Source organism: Leuciscus leuciscus (assembly GCF_965113295.1).
Source record: "Leuciscus leuciscus genome assembly, chromosome: 6".
Lineage (NCBI taxonomy): Eukaryota > Metazoa > Chordata > Actinopteri > Cypriniformes > Leuciscidae > Leuciscus > Leuciscus leuciscus.
The window spans coordinates 12024916-12047931 of record NC_138730.1 but is presented as its reverse complement, the minus strand read 5'-3'; the positions used below and the strand labels follow the sequence as shown (position 1 = coordinate 12047931).

General features: G+C 39.2%; 1 protein-coding gene across 1 annotated transcript; it reads left to right on the top strand.

The window, feature by feature from the left end:
• Positions 1 to 7685: 7685 nt before the first annotated feature.
• LOC309501784 (uncharacterized protein) lies at positions 7686 to 19490 on the top strand. The gene is made up of 2 exons (XM_082174046.1): positions 7686 to 7892; positions 18050 to 19490. The coding sequence occupies exons 1-2, from the start codon at positions 7847 to 7849 to the stop codon at positions 19312 to 19314; spliced, it is 1311 nt and encodes a 436-aa protein (XP_082030172.1). The 5' UTR covers positions 7686 to 7846; the 3' UTR covers positions 19315 to 19490.
• The last annotated feature ends 3526 nt before the right edge of the window (positions 19491 to 23016 follow it).

Genomic DNA, 23016 nt, shown 5'->3' with positions numbered 1-23016 from the left:
TTTAAAGATTTTTTCAAGCAAGAAAGTTAAGAACTTTAAACTTCAAACTAAAACAATCTTTCATTTTTAAAATATCATATTTAAACTTTTACGATTATGCTTAGAAATAAATTCAGAAAGATCAGCGTGTTTAGGTGTAAGGGATGATAGAATATGCAGTTACGGTACAAAAATCATAATGGCTGTGGAAAGCCACAAAAAATGAGACTCCGCATGGACAAAAATGCTGATTGAATCTTGAAATGATTCATTGAATGATTGAATTGAAATGAGATTTAAGACGACTAAGTACGGTTTTTCAACAGACATTGTTTAGTAACAATAATACTTTAGGTCACAGTAATCTTCTAAAAGATAAATAGAAGATGTGTATGTATTCAAACTTTAAAGATTTTATTTAAACAGTCTTTTGTTTTTAAAATATATCATTGAAACTTTATTATACTTCTTATAAATAAACTCAGCACCTGATATCCTGATCACTGAATTTGTGTGACTCTCTGACACACACACACACACACACACACACACACACACGCACAAAGAGAGAGAGAGACACGCTATGACTCCCTATGTTTTGAGACAGTGTGAGGTCATTCAGGAATGACTATATGAATTCAGTAAACAAGTTGTGTAAAACAATTTTGAACCCATTCATATACTTGTTTAACTATATAAACATTTAACTGATTTCAATTTTTGTGACTCTCATTTTATTCAAACTTTTGGTGTGAGGTTTTAGTAAGATATATTTTATAAGCATTTCATTTATATTCTTTTAAAAGAACCGAATGGTTTTTCAACGTTTGTGTGAGATAAACTTCCACAGTTTTTCAACCTTAGTTAAATGATCATTAGAACAGTATGTTTTTTCAACTTTAGTTAAATGAGCAAGATCATTATTTTAAAGGATAGAATGTTTTTGTGTGTGTGTGAGATAAACTTCCACAGTTTTCCCCTTATCAGTTTCACAGTACAGCCCGGATACGCTCAGGAATATGTAGGGAGGATCGTGTGTGTGATACCAACTTCAAAAACACACACACACAGACACTAACTGTCATGTTCAAAAGGCTTTAAATGACTTCAAACAATTAAAACTAGCTGTCATATAGCCATGACGTATTATTTAATCACAGTGTCTTCAAACGATCAAAAGGCTTCAAAAACACTAACTGTCATGTTCAAAAGGCATCAAACTAGCTGTCAGATACCATGACATATTGTTATAACACTTTCTGTCAATATCAAAAGGCTTCAAAAGCCTTCAAAAGCCTTCAAAAGACATCAAAAGTCAAAACTAGCTGTCAAAACATGATCAAAAGCTGTCAAACTGTCAATCAAAAGTCAAAACTAGCTGTCAAAACATGATCAAAAGTCATACTAACTGTCAACCTGTCAATCAAAAGTCAAAACTAGCTGTCAAAAGCCCTTTGATCCTATGCCAAAAGGGGCGGGACATGTCACCGGAAGGGGCGGGGCACCTGTCAATCCATCATTTTTTGACAGGTGGTCCGTCATATCAACTACTACTATGGTATATCTTATATACGTCACTGATGCCGTTGTTTAGAATTTTTATGGGAAGGGAAGCCACCAAGAATAGCATATAATACTTTAGGAGCAGTGGATTAATTGATGCGGAACAAAGTTTAAGAGTGAAAATAATAAAAAAGTACTTGGATGAAGAAAACAAAGCGGCATGGAAAAGAACAATGGGGTTCTTTTTAAACAAGTGTAGCAATTTTAATCTTGGGGACAACATATTGTGGATGAGAACAAAAAAACTGGATGATGGAGGGTGTAGCGACAATGGGTATGAACCAAACGCAGACTAATCTTCTTCCAGAAGATTAATTCAAACTTTCCACTTCCTGCCGAACAAAGAGGAAGATTTGGTCAGGACTTTTGCATCCTCATCCATCTTGTCACAGGATCCAGGCGCCAACCAGTCGGGCTATTTAAAAGAGCCCCCAGCACTAACACATAACTGGTCAAATGCTAGCTTTGTTGCCAAATTACTGATTGGTTAAGAGCTATAAATCACCCAGGCTCCAGAGAGTCTGTAACCAAAGACTTTTATTGGTTAACTGAAGGCAGAACTGGTCAACTTCGATAGTTTGCAAGACGGATCGATACCAGCAGATGTTGTTTTCCCCCACAACATTCCTGACCCCTTCCCCCTTAAGACCTCTGAACGAACAAACAGAGTCCATTTCTCTCTAAACCAGAAAACTTGAGATTTTTCCTACAGTATACATAAAACTCATTCAAGAACAATTTTCAATGGACTTACAATCAAACATCATGCAACTACATAACTCTATTTTGTGTCTGCAACTTATATGTGTTTAATATGCTTAGATACCATATAACTCATGTAATGTTATAACTGTTAGATGTGTGAATGAAAGTGTGTTGTGTTTCATATCAGTATGATCCTATGCTCTTGATTCAAAAGATGGCTTGATTGAAATCTGTGTAAAATGTTTCGTATTCTTATAATACTGATCATGTCTAAACTGTTGCATCTGGTTTTAAATAGAGAACCCCCAGGGAAGACATGATTTATGACTTTGCAAACAAAGCCAGTGTCTAATTGGTCCGCTCTCTTCAGGAGGGGGGACAAACTTTGAGTTTAAAATCTTAGACCAAAAAACAAAGTTTTCACTTAGCTCTTAACTCTCTTAACTCTCTCTAGACGCTCTCTCGGCTTCTCTCTTCTCTCTGCTCTCTAGCTCAGAGCTCGTTCAAAATGTTGTGATAGAGAAGAGCTCTGCTCTTCTCTCTTCGATCTGCTCTCTAACTCTAGCTCTCTGGGTTCACCCCCAAGAAACGCTCTGCTACCACTCTCAAGAGAGATGGGCAGAAAAAGGATGAAGATCTCAATCAGACGAGTAACCATGTAAACGCAGAGACAAAGAACCCAAATTAAGATCAGAAGAACGGGTTCAACAGTTTTATTCAAGCCATCTTACTACTCTCGTCTAAGTTGTGTTTTCTTTTCTAAGTTTTCCTTTATTTTCCGTTGTGAGTCTCGGTTCTAAGTTAAGTTTTGCGACAAGATTTCGAGCCACGTGTCTTCTGCAAAGCCAGCTTCAAACAAAGACTTTCATTCCGCCAGCACACCACGTGACTGGCCGCCCCAGACCCAGGCACAAGGACACCAGCCAACGGACCGGGAAAACCCCTTTGACGCTCAACAAAAGGGAATCCCCAAAAGCAAAGACCAGCAAGTATACCTCCAGACTAAAACTGAACTGGTGTAGGCTACTGATATAAATGTAATAACCTGTCAAAGAAACGATAGAAGGGTTAAATTAATGATTTAAGGTTCGTTCCAGGTCATGCCTTATAAGTGCAGAAACTTGTGATTTCATCATCTCACTCTTAAACTCACTCTTAAAACTTAATCTTTCCTTACTCTTTTTCCTTCTGCAACTCGTATGAATGTGTGTGTGTGTGTTTGTGTTAGATATTAGCTTTTATGTTAGTATATAATCAATAAAGTATTGTTTGTATTTGAACAAAGAGATTACTTGTGTAAATTTGCTTAATACATTTTATTGTCTTGAACTTCGATCTAAGCTACCGATGCTTTTACCCGTGATTATTTCTTAATTTATTGTTAGCTGGGGATTAATTCTTTCTTGGCCAGGAAGATATTATATTTCCTAGAGTTAATAACTGTTTATGCTTTCTGTTCATGGGATGAACTGATGGACTAATCATACAATTGATTCTGCTACAGTAAATTCTGAAAATAATTAAAAATAATTGAATTATTAATTATTGATCATAATTCGTTATGAATAATAATTAATTAGATTTATACGTGGGCGTATAAACGCTGCAAGGGATTACCTTTTTTTTTCTTTTTTTTTTACAAAGAGGGGCAAATTTTTAACTAGTGTACATACTAATCCACAAGGTAGAGAGAACATTTTAAATCAGCCTTTATTCTTAAACAACGGCATTTTAAATCGGGGGAAAGAGATCTTTTATAAGAAATGGTGGGAGCTGGGGATTACAAAAGTAAGAGATGTTTTATACGAATTCAAAAAGGGATTTTTACCAATACAATGTGGATGTAATGGAGGAAGCAAAGGAGGATTTTAGCAGACAAGAGATAAACAAATATGATGTAATTAAGGCCACTATACCTCCAGTGGATAAAGAGAATTGAAAACATGGAAGAGAAACAAGAAAAATATGTAAATGTGAGGCTGGAGGAAAACAAATGTTTGCTTTTAAAGAATGTACTGTGAGAATGATTTACTGTTTTTTTTAGAGATGGTGTTTTAAAGAGCCAATTGTAAATGGATACTGGGTGCAGAAATTCAAATAAAAAAAAAGAGTATATGGAGAAACATAAGGGGGAAGAGTGTGGAACGGGAACAGACTCTGGCTCGGGCTCGGGAACAGACTCTGGCTCGGGCACAGTCTCGGGCTCGGGAACAGACTCTGGCTCGGGCTCGGGAACAGACTCGGGCTCTGGCTCGGGAACAGACTCGGGCTCGGGCTGGGGAACAGACTCGGGCTCGGGGCACAGATTCTGGCTCGGGCTCGGGAACAGACTCGGGCTCGGGAACAGACTCTGGCTTGGGAACAGACTCGGGCTCTGGAACAGACTCGGGCTCAGGCTCGGGAACAGACTCGGGCTCGGGAACAGACTCGGGCTCGGGAACAGGCTCGGGCTCGGGTTTGGGAACAGACTCAGTCTCGGGCTCGGGCTCGGGAACAGACTCAGTCTCGGGAACAGACTCAGTCTCGGGCTCAGGCTCGGGAACAGGCTCAGTCTCGGGCTCAGGCTCGGGAACAGACTCAGTCTCGGGCTCGGGAACAGGCTCAGTCTCGGGGGCGAGACGAAGGGACGAGGCGAAGCCAGAAGAGTGTAATCCCAAGGCGAGGGCAGGCCGACGAACACCCAAAGGCGATGCCAGAGGGATGAGGGAGCCCGGCAGAGCTGGTGGACTGATGGGCCATGGTGGAGATGAGGGAGGTAGGAGCCAAGGTCGAGCTGATGGATCGACGGGCCGAGGTGGAGTCCTGATCGCGGAGGTTGGAGGAGGAGACCGGGGATCCACTGACCATGCTGGAGATGAACACTGGTAGACCCGCGTAGAGCTCACCTCACTGAAGGTGGAATGTGGGTTAGCTGTGGGGCTAGCAGGAGGTGGTGACAGTGTGGTTGAGGAATGGATGATGGGAGAAGGTGGGAGAGAGAGGCTGGGAGGGAGTTCAGAAACAGGCTCAGGTTCTAGAACAGATTCAGGCTCGGGAACAGACTCAGGCTCGGGGACAGATACAGGCTCGGGGATATGGAAGTAAAATAATGCCAAATGTTTTTGAAACAAAAAAGCCGGTTGAATTGCACTACATGAAAAAAAAAATATTTACATATGGTTGAATATTTAAGCTGTGAATATTTCAGTTCAAAACATTTCAAACACATTTTCATTATTAAAAATTCAATAATCCATATTCACCTTTCATATCACTTCCAAAAAGTTTATGAATGAATGGCTTGCTCTAACTGTTGCTTGGTCTTCGTCAACAACACGCACTTTTGCACCAGCTGCTGGTGAGGTAGACTAACAGCAGATGGAGAGTATGCTCAGTAATCTACTGCTTTTCCTGCAGTTCCTGGATGTCAACGTAGAATTGTCTGTCGAATTTGAACCACTGAATTTGTGGAAGTGAATTTGCAAAGCGAAATAAAATGGCCCGAAAATTGCCTGTTGAATATTACAGGTTGTATTTTTAAACAGGAACAGGTCTAGGGACAGGAACAGGAACATGCTCTGACGTGGCGGCGGCTATCCTGGCTGAGGGCTCAGGTGGTGTGGCGTCGGCGGCCATCATGGCTGAGGACTGAGGCGGCGGCCATCTTTGCAGAGGGCTCAGGCGGTGAGGCGGCAGCCATCTTTGCCGAGGGGCATGACGTGAAGAAGCTCTGGAAGGGTGGTCTCAGCAGGACGAGACTCTGGAAGGGTGGTCACGGCGGGACGAGACTCTGGAAGGGTGGTCACGGCAGGATGAGACTCTGGAAGGGTGGTCACAGCAGTACGATTCTCTGGAAGGGTGGTCTCGGCAGGACGAGACTCTGGAAGGGTGGTCACGGTAGAACGAGACTCTGGAAGGGTGGTCACGACGGGACGAGACTCTGGAAGGGTGGTCACAGTGGTACGAGACTCTGGAAGGGTGGTCATGGCAGGAAGAGACTCTGGAAGGGTGGTCACGGCGGGACGAGACTCTGGAAGGGTGGTCACGGCGGGACGAGACTCTGGAAAGGCGGCCATCTTAGGACGCTGATCAGGGCTGGAGCCATCACTGGGGTGATGGAGATGCGGTGACCTCTCTCGATCAGGTGGTCAGTCAGGTCATGGCCAGCCAAGTCCATTTTTGAAGGTCCAGTATTCTGTAACGCTGATATCCACAGAAGACAAAGATGAATCCATGGTTTATTAAACAAGTACTAACAAAAGATATTTCCGCTATAAATTGATTTCCTGGGGCATTTTTTAAAACCTGATTAAATAGTAGGCTATATGCATTATCATGTAGCCTATAAGTTAAGTTTAACTGATCAATTCAGTTAATAAGGCACTACTATAGGGCTGTTACCAGTCAAATAAAATCAGTTTCAACAAAATCCATCGTCGCACTGCAGATGTTGGACGTGCAGACGCTGACTCTGAATGGCATTAGATATTATTTACACAGACTGTTAATGCAGATCCATGGACGCATTTACACTGCAATTACAATTGCATAAATAATGTTATGAGATAATTTTTTTTAAATATAACATTTTGAATATTGAAATATGAAATGATAGAATCGATGAAATTATACGTTTAAATATGAAACTAAAACAGCCAGTAGGTGGTGCCAGACTTATTGGCATTACTGAATGTATTGATGTCCTATTAAATGCAGATACAAAATTATTTGTCCATATTAATATAGTCCATAGAATAATGCTTCCATAAAGAAATGAGTCATGGCCATTGTGTCACTATTGTCTACACATGATCCATTGGGGCTTGAACTTTGATAATCGCCGCATGTGTCTATATTGTATTATTTGTCATTTATAATTTCATTGAAAATTAGTGTAAAATAGTTTTTTTTTATGGTTAATAATTTATAGTTTTTAATGTCACACGCATAAATTAGTAAACTATGAAATTTTGCACTTATTTTTTACATGTATGGAAAACCAATTTATGTATGCTCTGGATTTTGGCTACATCTCTGTGATTTTTGAGGGTCATAGCAATTCTGGAAATTCAGTAGCGTAGCCTAACATTAAATATGATCTTCTCAATGTTTTCAGCCCTATGATGAGCTCGTAATATGGTCTATGATTGTCCTTCATGTCTGCTCATTTAAAATCCAAGTCCATATAAAAATCCAAGTATTTTGGCTACATGTAGTAAAGCCACGGATGGGGACAGAGTGGGCTTTTTTCTTTTTCTTTATATTTCAACAACAAATTGGAGTAGAAAGAATTATTACATTTAAAATGTTTATAGAGCACCTATATCGAGGTCAGTTACCTTAATTTATACTGAAACTTAATTTTTGATAACGATTTTAGCTGAATGAAAGTTTCAGTTTTTAGCCCTCCATACAGCAAGGTGGCGCCAATCCGCCATTAACTCAAAGAAGACGACGACGACGAAGAAGAAGAACAACAACAATAACGTACAAGCTCCGAAGCACAGATTGTAAATAAACATTTCGTAAAGGTTTCTAAGTTTTACGGAGCCTTAATAAAACATCAGGTAGGCTATATTGCTTTTTAAAAATTAATCATAATAAATTGTAGCTCGTGAACATGAGTGAAGCAGAACCCTCCAGAGTGAACACTGAAGAACGAAGAGGTTGGTGATCATTCTTGAGTCTCCATTAATTACTGCTGGTAACATAAAAAACATCCGTTCACTAGACTTCTTTTTAAAAAATATGTGACCTGTGAAATAACATTAAAAAATGTACAGCTAATCGTTTTGCTAACTTTCAAGAGAAACTGTCAAGAGAAAATACCAGCTAAAGTGGCCACCATTATCAAAAATGATATGACATTTTAATACATTCTCAGTCATCTTTTATGGAACTGTGATAAATTAAGTGTTAAATGTCCAACTAATTCAGCTATAAATAAAACAAATTAATGATGTTCAATTATTAACTTAATAATAACCTATTATTATTATTTATTAATTAACAGTTAATTAAATGTAAGAAATTACATTCAATCGGTTTATTATGCATTAATGTGTTTTCACATTATATAGTAAGATATGCATTTTAAATCAATATCATTCGTATAGGATACTCATAAAATTACAGTTTGGGAAGACCCAATTTTGAGGGAGGACCCGATTTGTCAGGACACCTGTGAGACCAAACACAGCGAGAGATGCAGTGAAGAAAGCTGTTGAATTAATAACATTGCTGCGAGATATAGTGAGAAGAAGCAATCAAATTTAGTGCAGAATTCTCTGTTATAAATCAGAGATATCAGATCAAACAGCGCTGACGTGGAAACCAGGAGAAATAAGAAGACTTTCAGTCCAAAATTAAGTAAAGTTTCAAGATGTCGCCTAGGATATACACTTATTTAAAAATAAGAAAGACATTAAATTACCATTGAAACCAGTAGGTGGTTGCAGAGGAGCGCTTGTTAGCTATTTTCACTGCCTAATATATATATATATATATATATATTTCACTTGTTTTTCTTTTGAATGAATATTTAGACATTATGAATGATAATAATTAAAGTTAACTTTATCCACATCTCAACTCAAGCTCAGTGCTTATTGTCAGCCCACCAGCGCTAGCGAATCAGGGGCTGGCGCAACTTTCTGGCTTCGGTGCTGCTGCCCTCAAATGTTAGTCTGGAGCCCTGTGAACTTAAAATAAAACTGCACATTGTAATTTCTGTAAGTTAAGTCTATTTATTACCAAGTCATTTGTCAATAATACAGTAAAATGCGGGAAAATGTGAATAACTGCGTTGCAGGTTGATTTAAGGTGTGCCTCTAAATTTTCTACTTGTGCTCCTAAATGTTTCTGTAAGGGGCTACAGTGCTCCTAGTAAAAAAAAAAGTTAGTCTGAAGCCCTGATTGTGATATTCAGAGATATTAATAAGTTAATATACTTATTATTGTGATATTCACAAAGCCACTGAATTATTTGTTGGAGTGGCCAGGTATTTAGTATCTTTAGCATCCGATTTAACTTTTAAAGACAGAAAAATTATCATACTAGGATACGAATAAATGAATTCAATAAAATTACTATTACAATCTAGAATTCTACAATCAAATGGCTGAATCTAGTTTTCAGCCATTTTTTACTCTGACTTGTTAATTGTTGGTTTAAATAAAAAATGTGCATGGTTGCTGCACCTGATGAATATCAGCCACCTGGCAACATTAATAATTACAGGGAATATATGTTGAATACTGAATTTTTTTATTTCCATTACAAAAAAAATAAAAAAATACAAATACAAGTGAAATAAAAGTAGTAAATTCATATAAAAGTAGTACATTTATCAAAAACAGAATAAATCACATGCAATCACATTTTGTGAATGAATAATAAAGTCATGTTTTATATTGATACAAAAATAATAATCAACTTTCCATTGAGTTCACTGAGATTTTGCATTTACAATATCAACACTATATAATAACTAGAACTACTAAACCAAACGGGTTGGCTTGAAATGTTAGTTCAGCATGGTTCAGGTGTGCATACAAAAGCAGTCCCAGTCTGCATGTTTTAGCCGTTTCTGATTGAAAACAGTTCAGCACATGTTCCAGTTTGTGCTTCTTTGACAAAATTGATGTACAGACTTTCAGACGTTTGCATTGAACAAATCAAACAAAAGTAGCCTAATTGAAATAGCTCAACACAACAAATGTTTCAAGTGCTTTCCCCAAATTCAACTGAAATTATTCAACCCCTTCATGACAAGCATCTTTAGTACTTAGTAGAACACACTTTTGCTGTTATGACCTGCTGCAAATGAGATGTATAACCAGGCACCAGCTTCTAAAGGAATCTTAGCCCGTTCCTCATGAGTAATGGCCTCCAGTTCAGTAATGTTCTTGGGTTTGCGTGCTGCAATACCTTCTTCAAATCCCACCAGAGATTTTCTATAGGGTTCAAGTCAGGTGACTGTGATGCCACTATAGGATCTTCCAGGACTTCTTCTGCAACCGAGCCTTGGTGCAATTTGAGGTATGCTTGGGATCATTGTCCTGTTGGAAGGTTCAATAGCCACGTTTCCACTGTTGGGCCAGTGTGAGCCAGGGCTTTAAATGGGATGTGCTGGGCTAATATCCTCGGACCTGTAACACAGAGCCCAAAACCATGCTGGGTTTCCACTGTCGGGCCAGAAGCTCCGCAGCGCTTCACTAAAACCCGCCCGTAACACGCCTCTCTGGAACAACGTCTCACAAACCCATTGTTTCATCAACAAATGGAAGTTTATCAGAAAACTAATCAGAAAGAAATCACTGGAAACTAGCGAGATCGCAACACAAACATGATAAAAGTGAGAAAAAAGAAAATCTGTATAGGAAAAAAAGATGCATCGGTAAACGTTTTACTTAAAGGGGACATATCATGAAAATCTGACTTTTCTGTGTTTAAGTGCTATTAATCGGGTCCCCGGTGCATCTACCAACCCAGAAAACGTGAAAAGTGACAACCCAGTAACTTTTGTTTTGGTAAGCCTTTCTCTGCAAGCATGTCAAAAAATAAGCCGATCAGATTTTGCTCCCTTTCTGATGTAGGAAGGGGATATTATTATAATATTACCGCCCCTTAATCTGCATGTTTCCACCCACGGCATCACCATTTGGTTTTCACAAGCAACAACAGTGTAACCAGTTCTAACGCAATGACAAATGTTCCAGCAAAGCATGCAAACTGTTCTGTCGTTGCTGCACAGACGAGCACAGAACACTATTTGACCAAAAAATGTCACAACTGTCTTATAAAGACCTCAGGGAACTGTGTCAACTTGTGTAAAAGTTAAACATGACGGTACATGCAAGTTGATGAGATGAATCAATGTAACTCCACAACAACTAGCTACATAAATGTATCCACTCAGCATTCAGAAACGTCCAGTTATGTCTAAAAATGGGGACTGGGAGCAGCAGCTCATTTGCATTTAAAGGGACACACAAAAACAGCGTGTTTTTGTTCACACCCAAAAAGGGGCAAATTTGACAAGGTATAATAAATGATCTGGGGGGTATTTTGAACTGAAATTTCACAGACACATTCTGGGGATTACATTTTGTTAAAGGGGCTTAATATGTCACCTTTAAAGGGACTGTGTGTAGGAATTTCTCCCATCTAGTGGTGAAATTGTATTTTGCATTCAAACGAATAATGCTCTCCAGCGCCTCACTTTTTCAAATGCGCGTTGCATCTACGGTTGCCGTTATGTACCAAAAAGCTATGACAGGATGTCTTATAATAGCACTTCGAGTTTTTCATCGGGTGAACAGGTTTGTTATTTAAAACAAACTGAAACTTGAAACAACGAAAAAAAGAATGTTACAGTTATCAATTACTGACTGTGAAAAACATTAACTATGGTAATTAGTAGTAATGCCGCCTTTACTCGTTATATTTTTTGAAGTACGTGCATTGTTAGATATCATCATCATCATCAGAGCCTTCTCTAACGTTCCTTTACTCAATAGCTGCTATTCATCAAAGAGCCTGTTTAACTTTTAACTATAAATGTTCGACTGTCTATATAATAAAGTACACAACCAAGCAATGAAAAAAAAGCTTGTAATTAAGACCATAACATTGACTTACCTGTCGAGAAGAAAGCAGGCAACTTCAGCGTCTCTTTTGAAAGCTTTCTCCTGCATTAGCTATCCCGACATTAACCCTTGTTTTTGTAATCTCCGGTCACGTTTCCTTTTACGGTCTATTTTTGACTTTTTCGACGACAAGGACTCCTTATCCTGTGACTCAGCATATGTATGAATGAACGGTGTATAAATAATCGTGCAGTGTGCATCCTTTTAAACTTGCCGCGGCAGTGACAAGCGCCTCTCACTGCTCTGCGCCTCCGCTTCTGCTGGCTTCAGTCACGTGACGCTGGTTCTGAACGAAAACGCGTTGTGGAAACGCCTTGGCCTAGTACTTTTTGTCCCTCTCTGCTATTATAGTTTTTCAAGATGGCGGAACTACATGGAAGCCTCCGTGGACCTACCCGTCCTATGTATATAAAGATAATAAATTCTTCGTTTACGAGGATTAGTCTGATCATTGGCATAGGTATTTGTACACCATTGAGGGCATATTTATGAATAAAAATATTGATTTTAGATAATAAAATACCTAAAAAGCTACACATAGTCCCTTTAAAGATTTAAAACCCAAGCATCGATGTTTGTTTTACCACAGATTTACAGTAAAAAGTGATACATTGATCATAATGAATTAATTTGTGTAAAAATAAAGTGGTTAATAAATAAAAGTGTAATTAATAAAGTGGTTTACCATTATTTCACAAAAGAAAGCGAGTACACGTACTTATTCAGTCACGTCTGTTTCTGTTTATTTGTAGTCACAGAAGTCAGGACAGTATGTTTATATCACATTTAGAAAGAATGATAATTTCTACAAATATGCCACCAAAAATATGGCCTGAGGAGCTTTAGCACTCTCTCCCAATACAGTTATATTTTCAGTCAGAGAAACTTCTGTTACATACGAGAAACAGCAAACGAAACGAAAGTGAAACGATACTGCGCTATTCGTTTGAGCGGCGCTGCGTGGGACGTTTAGTGGTTTTAAATCATGGGCTGATCTCAATCACGTGACACGACACTGTTATTACACAGCGCTGGGAGATCCAGTGAGAAAGCGTTTGAATTCACTAATAACATCGCAGCGAGATCTAATTGGAAACAAATTCGGCGCAGAATTCTGTTATAAACCACACATGTCAGATCAAACAACGCCGAAGTGGAAACCAGGACAACCTTAAAAACTTCCACCCAACTCGAAAAAGGCAAAGGCTTTAGAAGGCTTTAGAATAATTACAAACTCTGTCGCAATATTTATTGCCAAATCACTTACATTTGTTTAATTAATAAAATATATTGAAAGTAAATTCATTATGGATCATTACAAATACTTGCTTTAAAAGTACCAAGTACATTTACATTTTACATTTAGCTGAGGCTTTTATCCAAAACGACTTACAATTGCTATATATGTCAGAGGTCGCACGCCTCTGGAGCAACTAGGGGTTAAGTGTCTTGCTCAGGGACACATTGGTGTCTCACAGTGGATTCGAACCCGGGTCTCTCACAGCAAAGGCATGTGTCTTATCCATTGCGCCACCACCACCCACAAGTAGTCTCTCAGTGAGAAAAAAGAAAATCTGTATAGGAAAAAAAGATGCATCGGTAAACGTTTTATCATCGAATGGCAGCCCTCTGAATCATAATTGAATCGAATTGTGAGGTGCATAGAGATGCCCACCTCTATTATTTTATGACATATGCGGAGCTAAATGTGGATATCAGATAGTCCGGTATAAAGAGAATTGACTACTGACGGATAAAATAAAAACATGATTGTGATAGCCTATATGATTTGTCTGATTTCTTCAAGCGGGCGCGCTTAGTCTTTTGCATCGCGTCTAAATATTTCTGCCTTAAATGGTGATCAGAATCCACATCGGGTCACAAACAGAAGTTATTGTAAACACTCGCTGCTGTCTGAAAGTGAGTTTTGAGCTAAAATATTTTAAAAGTCTATAATGCTGATTAGCTGGTATATGGAATCATTCGGCGCTGCCGTCTCCAGACTCAGATAAACTCCGCCTCTGTTCATGATCACTTCTCTAGCCCGAGTTGGCCCACTTTGGCCCAAGGTATTCGGCGGGCCAAAAAACCCTGGCCGTTGGCCCAGAGGAAGACCCAACTGGGCCCAATCAAGCCCCGGAAGAGAAAGTGGAAACGCGACGGGCACTGGCATGCCCGCTTTTTGCCCGACAGTGGAAATGTGGCTAATGGCCAAGCTTAAGCTTCCTCACTGATGGCATGATGTTTTCTCCAAGGATTTCCTGACACTTCAGTGAATCCATCTTGCCTTCCATACGCTGCAGGTTTCCAGTGCCGGAGGATGCAAAGCAGCCGCAGAGCATCAGAGAGTCCCACCATGTTTATCTATAGGCAGTTTTCTTTTCAGCATATGCTTAATTCTTCTTCCTCCAGACATACCGCTGATCCATAGGGCCGAAAAGATACAGTTTTGTTTCATCGCTCCACAGAACAAAATCACAAAACTTCTGTGTTTTTTTTTTTATTATTTCGAGCAAATTGTAGCCGACTTGTGGTTTTGGGTCAGTAGTGGTGTACGTCATGCGTTTAGTACGTGCCTTACTGTTTAGCTGAAATCTCAGTGTCTGTTCCCACCAATCTTGCTGCAGGTCTTTTGCAGGCACTCAAGGGTTTTTCTGAACCTGCCTTTTCAGAAATCTGGTTGCATCCATTGATAGCTTCCTTTTTCTCCCCCGTCCAGCTAGTGTAATCTTTCTTCCTTTAACTTTGAACTTGTGAACTATGCATCCGACGGTGTCTCTTGGAACATTTAGGCTACGTTCAGACTGTCAGCCAAATCTGATTTTTTTTGCATATCTGATTGAAATCCGATCATATTTAGCAAGAGTACATGACAATTTGTTTTTTACAAATCTGTTTCAAGCTACATTCATATGTGGTTTGAAATCCTATTCAAATCGCATTTCTGAAAATCCGTTTCTGTCTGACTGCTCTGATCGGATTTTGCGTGGTTTATGTGAATTTCTCACGGCACGTGAAACGTAAACGTCAGACGTTGTTATAGTAAACATGCTAAAAGTGGCTATCAAAACAAGGCTGTATTGTTGTAAAGTGCAGGACAAGCAGAAAATGACAATAAAACGGAGAAATGTTTGTAAATCGACTGAGACAACAGCGTGGAAAAAAGCAGACAACATCTCTATTGCAAACCCCTCCTTGTTGCGGTTGTTGTTGTATTTGGCGTATTCCTACCAATGCGACGTCATTGCCATAGAAACCAATGCAGATATTTTCCTGGAAAACGAAAGAGCTGCATGGACACACGATACAGTGTGGACGTCAATAATTTTAGGTCAGATTCCAATCGGATAAACAAATAATAGGATTTGGACGGACTGTGTGAATGTAGCAATAGTTCTTTTGCTATCTTTTTGTATCCTGTTCCTTGTTTGTGAAGGGCAATGATATCTTCTCTAAACTTTTTGGGCCATTCTTTTGACTTGGCCATATTTCTAACATGCAGTCAAACGTGACTCTCAACAAACCTAGCCACTTCAGACATTTCATGTGTTCTAGCTCAAGCACACCTGGTGTAACTAATGAAGCCCTTGATTAGTCGCATCAGGTTTGCTTGAGACAGCACTTGGTTTGAACATTTGTGCTGTCGAGAGGGATTCGATTCAGGGTGTTGAATCATTTTGAGTCATTAAAAGTTGAATTTTCATTTGAATTTTGGAAAACCATTTGTTGTGTTGAGCTATTTCAATTACTTTTGTTTGATTTGTTCTAGGGCTGGGATAAACGATTATTTTTTAAACGATTAATCTAGCGATTATTTTTTCGATGCATCGATTAATCTAACGATTCATTTTTCCAGTCCGATCCGATTTCGATTCGATTATCGATTATCTCCCCAATCCCCATTAATTGACTAATAGCAATTTATACATGTTAATTTACATATCTGAATGAAAAAAACATGAATTCCTTAACATTGCAATATATGTTTATTGCTCTTAAAATTCCAAAATAAAAGACTATACAAGTGCATAGTAATGCATTCTTAGTCAGAGGTAGCATTCAATAAAACCTTAAAGCCTTGAAAACACATAGCTTACTGAAACAAGCTTACTGAACACATAGGGCCTAGCTTACTGAAAAAAAGTTCTTCTTTCAGATGAAAACAACAACTTGATGTCTAGCATTCAATAAAAAAATAAAAAGGTCACCCAAAATACTTGTTTAGAGCAATTGAAAGAATACAGTAACCAATGTAAACTTGGGGGCTTTAAGCTAATACAGAGAGTGCTTTTCCAACAAAAAATAAATAAAAATGAACAGTGGGAGCCAGCAGCCTGTCATGGCGTCCTGAACCAACAGAATTGAACATTTATGTTGAAAACACATAGGTCTAGTCCTAGCTTACTGAAAAAAGTGCATCTTTTAATTCTTCATTCACATAAAAATAACAACAACGGATAGTAATACACTCTGCCACTCACCTTTTTCTTAAAAAAAAAAAAAATATACGAATAAAAAAAAGTACTTAACTAGAATTGAATAAATGGAACATTATTGTAAAGTGTTACCGATTTGTTATACACCGATTCAGACGTCTCGTGAGTTCAGTGTTGGACAGATCAGTTGTTTTAACCATTCATTAAAGTGAATCGGTTCAAATGAGGACCTGTCATTAGTGGACGTGTAGCCTACGGCAAGCGTTGTGTGATTATCCCGGCAGTTTATTTTTTACCACAATTCACACTCCGCGGTAATTCAAAAGAAAAAAATCTCCGAATGCTCCACGTGAAACTTTGGTCTTCCGCCCTTTTTCTATCGTGTCTAAATATGATTTTGATTAATATGCACGAGGGAGAGAGAGCAAGACAGCGCTCGTGTTGTTTGAAGACGGTGAGTGCGCGCGCGCGCGGCCGGGGCTCTCTCTCGTACTTACATGCGCCCTGTCAAGCGCAGTCAGTCATTCTATTCAATCACCGATCAAATAAGGCTTTGGCGGCCGCCCAAAAAAAATTCAATGCAGGAAAACCCCTGGATTGGTTATATACTGTTGGATAGAATGATGGCCATCGCGTATCAGCGCACATAAGGTACACACTGTGAAGTAATTTGCACACGTTTTTTAGAGAAATGAAAACAGGTCGACGAATCGACGCGCATATTTTGCGTCGACGTATTTTTTGCGTCGACGTCATCGATGACTTCGACGCGTTGTCCCAGCCCTAATTTGTTCATTGCAAACAGCTGAAAGTCAGTAAATTTTGCCAATAAACCTGATTTGCAATGGGGGTTGTATCATTTAGATTACAACTGGATATATATAATTGTACATTGAACAAGCGTCTACTTGGATTGCCTGTATTAGCTTTTGCCTATGTTAGCCAGTTCAAACATGTAATTTTTTTATACAATAAAGAGGTTTATGATAAAATAGCATTTCCCTAGTTTTACATTGGTTGTACCACCTGACATGGAAAGGAACCAACCTACCCATTACTTAAAAGTAGCTACCTTTAGATTTCAAACATAAAATTATGCCATGGTATTTTATTTTGAATTTCTTATTAAAACAGCATTTTAAAGAGTTTTCTTAGTCTGTTCATTTGTGCGAATGGTTGTACCACCTAACGGTTTAGAGGTTTAAGATGCCAAAAATAATATTTATTATTTGATGTACTGAAAATGTATTCAAACTAAATAGGTTTTATAGAATAAAGTGTAGTGTTTAAAAAAAATTCAAAATTCACAAAAAAATCCCAATATTAAGCAGTCCAAAACAACACTTACAGATAGACATACAAATGAATGAGGACAGAGTTATGAGAAGGCTCAGAACTCATTATTAAATGTGTAAAACACAGGAGTAAATGTGTAAAAAACAGGAGTAATCCTGATGAATGCTTTAATAAAGACCTCTATATTAAGTTTCTGGGTGAACATGCACAAGTGTAAGACCTCGATTGAAATCGCGTTGAAGCGCCGGTACGCAAGAAAAAGTGAGGTTACGCTACAGATTAAAATATAGAAGTGCCTGTACTGTGAAGTGCCAGAACTACCGGCCCACTTCGAGCACTGATTAACATGAAAATTAAAACTACAGAATTAATTTGTCAATTACTCTTATTTCATTCTGTCTCTTTTATTAAATTTTGACATTTTAATGTGTTCACTTTAGGTCTGATGGAGGTGAAAGAGGAATGTCAAGAAATAAATGAAGCGGAGGAGAAACATCAGTATCCGGAACCTCACAATTTTAAACCTGAAGGAAAATCTTTGACTTTTGTGAATTATTATTTTCAGTTTTTGAAAAAAAGATCTCAAAGAAAAGAGGTACAACATTCTTTCACATGCAATCAGTGTGGAAAGAGTTTCATTCGTAAACAACTTCTCATTGACCACATACGAATTCACTTAGGGTTGGAGCCCTTCACATGTGATCAGTGTGGAAAGAGTTTTGTGCGTAAAGCACTCTTTAATGATCACATGAGAATCCACACTGGAGTGAACCCTTTCGCATGCCTTCAATGTGGAAAGAGTTTCTCGAATGATGGAGATCTTAAGCTTCACAAGGAAATTCATATTGGAGCGAAACCTTTCAGCTGTGATCAGTGTGGAAAGAGTTTCAGACGTAAAGGACTTCTCAATGATCACATGAGAGTTCACACTGGAGAAAAACCTTATTTATGTGCACAGTGTGGAAAGAGTTTTATCCGTAAAGCACTCCTAAATGATCACATGCGAAGTCACACCGGAGAGAAGCCTTACAGATGCTCTCAGTGTGGAAAGGGTTTCTCACTTAGAGGAAACCTTTATTGTCACATGAGAATTCACACCGGAGAGAAGCCTTACAAATGTGATCAATGCGGGAAGAGTTTCACATTGAAAGGAAAACTTAAGCATCACTATAGAATTCACACTGGAGCGACACCTTTCACTTGCAATCAGTGTGGGAAGAATTTTGCACAGTCAGACAGCCTTACGTATCATCTGCGCTCTCATGCTGGAATAAAGCCATTTAAATGTGATCAGTGCGGTAAAGCATTTATTTTGGGATCACGTTTAAAACAACACATGAACGTTCATGCAAATGAGAGGCCTTACATTTGTTCTGTTTGTGGAAAGACTTTTTCACGTCTGGACTGTTTTAAAATGCACCATAAAGTTCATACTGGAGTGAAATCTCATGTGTGTTCTGAGTGTGGGAATAGCTTCGGCAGAGCCGGCGACTTGAAAATTCACCAAAGAATCCATACTGGAGAAAAACCGCACAAGTGTTCACATTGTGACAAGAGTTTCAATCAGTTAGGGCAGCTGAAAATACATGAGCGAGTGCACACTGGAGAGAAGCCGTACCAGTGCCCTTCATGTGGAAAGAGTTTCAGCTCATCAAGTGCTCGGCAGATTCATGTAAAGAAGCATTGTCCAAAATTGTCAAAGTGAGCTATCTGATCTACAACAATGAGCAGATGATGAGTGAAGATGAGGAGTTTCATTCAACGAATATTTGCTTAAAAAAAATCATCTGTATTGGTGAATATTTTGCTTGTTTAACAAATAGGAAAAAAATTATTAGTGGAGCAAAACTGATCTAATTAAAGTTATTTTTGTCATACTGATATTTCCACGGTGTCGTCTATTGCAGTTTCCCAAACTTTCTCCTAAAGTTTTATTGCACTACATTTTATTTTTTTTATGTTTATCTGGTCTGATACACCCGTTTCAAGTCTTGCAGTCTTCACTAATGGGCTGATGAACAAATCGGGTTTATACAAAGACAGTGGGAAAATGTGTTGGGAAAATGTGACTACTTATGACTTCTGAATATCCTTAATTACAGTTCCTTAAAACTACGCACACACACACACACTACAAGAATTTTTGCCCAGTGCACACTTAAAAGATTCATTGGGTCTCATTCTCTAAAAACTGTGGATTATTTTGTGTGCATGCACAGGAGAAGTTGTCACAAAAATATTCTGCCTATTTCACAACGTGTGTATGCACGTGAATTTCTCCTTAACCTTGCTCTAAGGTTATCAATTTTTATATAACACCCCACATCATCTCCATTGAAGGGCTTTCCACACAAACTTTACAGACATTCATTATTATCATCAATACAAGCTATTGAATCATGGGGTGTACTTAGTTCTTCACACATGGCTTCTCCATTTGGGCCTAGTTTTTGTTAAAGGCCCACTTCAGTGCCTTGAAACGCTCACGTTAATATTTTTTTATTCTGATACAACACCAGATAAATTCTGCTCAATTATTGTGAACTAAAACAAGCAAATAAAAAAATTCAAGTAGTCAAGTAATATTCAGTGCATACAAATAAGCACCCATCAAAATGCAAAAATGGCTTAAGAAAAAGCAAACAAATACAGTGGGGAGAACAAGTATTTGATACACTGCCGATTTTGCAGGTTTTCCCACTTACAAAGCATGTACAAGTCTGTAATTTTTATCATAGGTACTCTTCAACTGTGAGTGACGGAATCTAAAACAAAAATCCAGAAGATCACATTGTATGATTTTTAAGTAATTAATTTGAATTTTATTGCATGACATAAGTATTTGATACATCATAAAAGCAGAACTTAATATTTGGTACAGAAACCTTTGTTTGCAATTACAGAGATCATACGTTTCCTGTAGTTCTTGACCAGATTTGCACATACTGCAGGAGGGATTTTGGCCCACTCCTCCATACAGACCTTCTTTCGGTGCTGTCACTGGGCAATACTTTCAGCTCCCTCCAAAGATTTTCTATTGAGTTCAGGTCTGGAGACTGGCTAGGCCACTCCAGGACCTTGAGATGCTTCTTACGGAGCCACTCCTTAGTTGCCCTGGCAGTGTGTTTCGGGTCGTTGTCATGCTGGAAGACCCAGCCACGACCCATCTTCAATGCTCTTACTGAGGGAAGGAGGTTGTTGGCAAAGATCTCGCGATACATGGCCCCATCCATCCTCCCTTCAATACGGTGCAGTCATCCTGTCCCCTTTGCAGAAAAGCATCCCCAAAGAATGATGTTTCCACCTCCATGCTTCACGGTTGGGATTGTGTTCTTGGGGTTGTACTCATCCTTCTTCTTCCCCCAAACTTTGGTGGAATTTAGACCAAAAAGCTCTATTTTTGTCTCATCAGACCACATGACCTTCTCCCATTCCTCCTCTGGATCATCCAGATGGTCATTGGCAAACTTCAGATGGGCCTGGACATGCGCTGGCTTGAGCAGGGGGACCTTGCGTGCGGTGCAGGATTTTAATCCATGACGGCGTAGTGTGTTACTAATGGTTTTCTTTGAGACTGTGGTCCCAGCTCTCTTCAGGTCATTGACCAGGTCCTGCCGTGTAGTTCTGGGCTGATCCCTCGCCTTCCTCATGATCATTGATGCCCTACGAGGTGAGATTGACCGTTATCTTGAACTTCTTCCATTTTCTAATAATTGCGCCAACAGTTGTTGCCTTCTCACCAAGCTGCTTGCCTATTGTCCTGTAGCCCATCCAGCCTTTTGCAGGTCTACAATTTTATCCCTCATGTCCTTAGACAGCTCTCTGGTCTTGGCCATTGTGGAGAGGTTGGAGTCTGTTTGATTGAGTGTGTGGGCAGGTGTCTTTTATACAGGTAACGAGTTCAAACAGGTGCAGTTAATACAGGTAATGAGTGGAGAACAGGAGGGCTTCTTAAAGAAAAACGAACAGGTCTGTGAGAGCCGGAATTCTTACTGGTTGGTAGCAAGGTTATTTTCGTAAACGAAAACTGAAACTAAGACTAAAACTATTGGTCAAAAAACATTTTCGTAAACTGAAATACAATTAAAAATTCATAATAAATGAAAAACTAAACGAAACTAACAACAGTTACTGAAAAACTAACTGAAATAAAATAATAATTAGCAAAAATAAATAATCGTTTTAGTATTTAATTAGCTCTTTACTTTGGTGGAAAGTCTGACCTGTGGCTGTTTAGGGAAATGCCTGTAAATGGCGCTTCACACGCGTGAAGTTGCTGAGGCGATTAACCGCTGTCCTGTGACGCGCTCAGTGAAGGACCAGCGAACACATCGCTAGTCCTAAGTGGCTGTTCATAAAGGATGCGTCTGTGGCAGTGGAATGGGAAATAATAACTCAAGGTAATGAGATGTAAGTTGATCTTCTTTTAACTTGAGCGCAGCGTTTTTAGAATGTCCTTTCATTTGCGAGACGCGGGTGCAACAGCAAAACAAGTCCGTCAAGCACAAACATACCCGTACGCCGCTATGTAAGCCTACCGTATGTTTGAGATGTCATGCTTTCATGAAAGGTTGACAGGCTGCAAGGTGCTGTTGTTATCTTTGTTTTTACAAAAGATTTTCTGCTAATAATATTATTATCCATGTGGAGACATGTCCCGGGACACTACACACACACACACACTCACACTCTCTCTGGTCCACTATCTTTGTTGCGACTCTCCATAGACGTAATGGTTTTTATACTGTACAAACTGTATATTCTGTCTCCTTACACTAACCCGACCCCTAAATCTACTCATCTCTCACACACACACACACACACACACACACACACACACACACACACACACACACACACACACACACTAACCTGACTCCTAAACCTACCCATCACACACACATGCTAACCCGACCCCTAAACCTACCCATCACACACACACACAAACCCGACCCCTAAACCTACCCAACACACACACACACACACACACACACACACACACACACACACACACACACACACACACACACACACACACACACACACACACACACACACTAACCCGACCCCTAAACCTACCCATCACACACACACACACACACACACACACACACACACACACACACACACACACACACACACACACTAACCCGACCCCTAAACCTACCCATCACACACACACACACACACACACACACACACACACACACACACACACACTAACCCGACCCCTAAACCTACCCATCACACACAACATTCTGCATTTTGACATTTTCAAAAAAACTCATTCTGTATGATTTATAAGCTTGTGTACCTCAGTTTAGGTCCCCACAGTGACACGAGTCCCCGTGAGTGTGTGTGCATTCAGGTTTAGGCCTAAGTCCCCACCGGGATAGAAAAACATGTA

Bases quoted from the DNA above. Each gene is read 5' to 3' on its own strand.
- LOC309501784 (XM_082174046.1), top strand. From the start codon at position 7,847: ATGAGTGAAGCAGAACCCTCCAGAGTGAACACTGAAGAACGAAGAG. The intron at 7,893-18,049 runs GTTGGTGATCAT...TGTTCACTTTAG, and splicing joins GAACACTGAAGAACGAAGAG to GTCTGATGGAGGTGAAAGAG.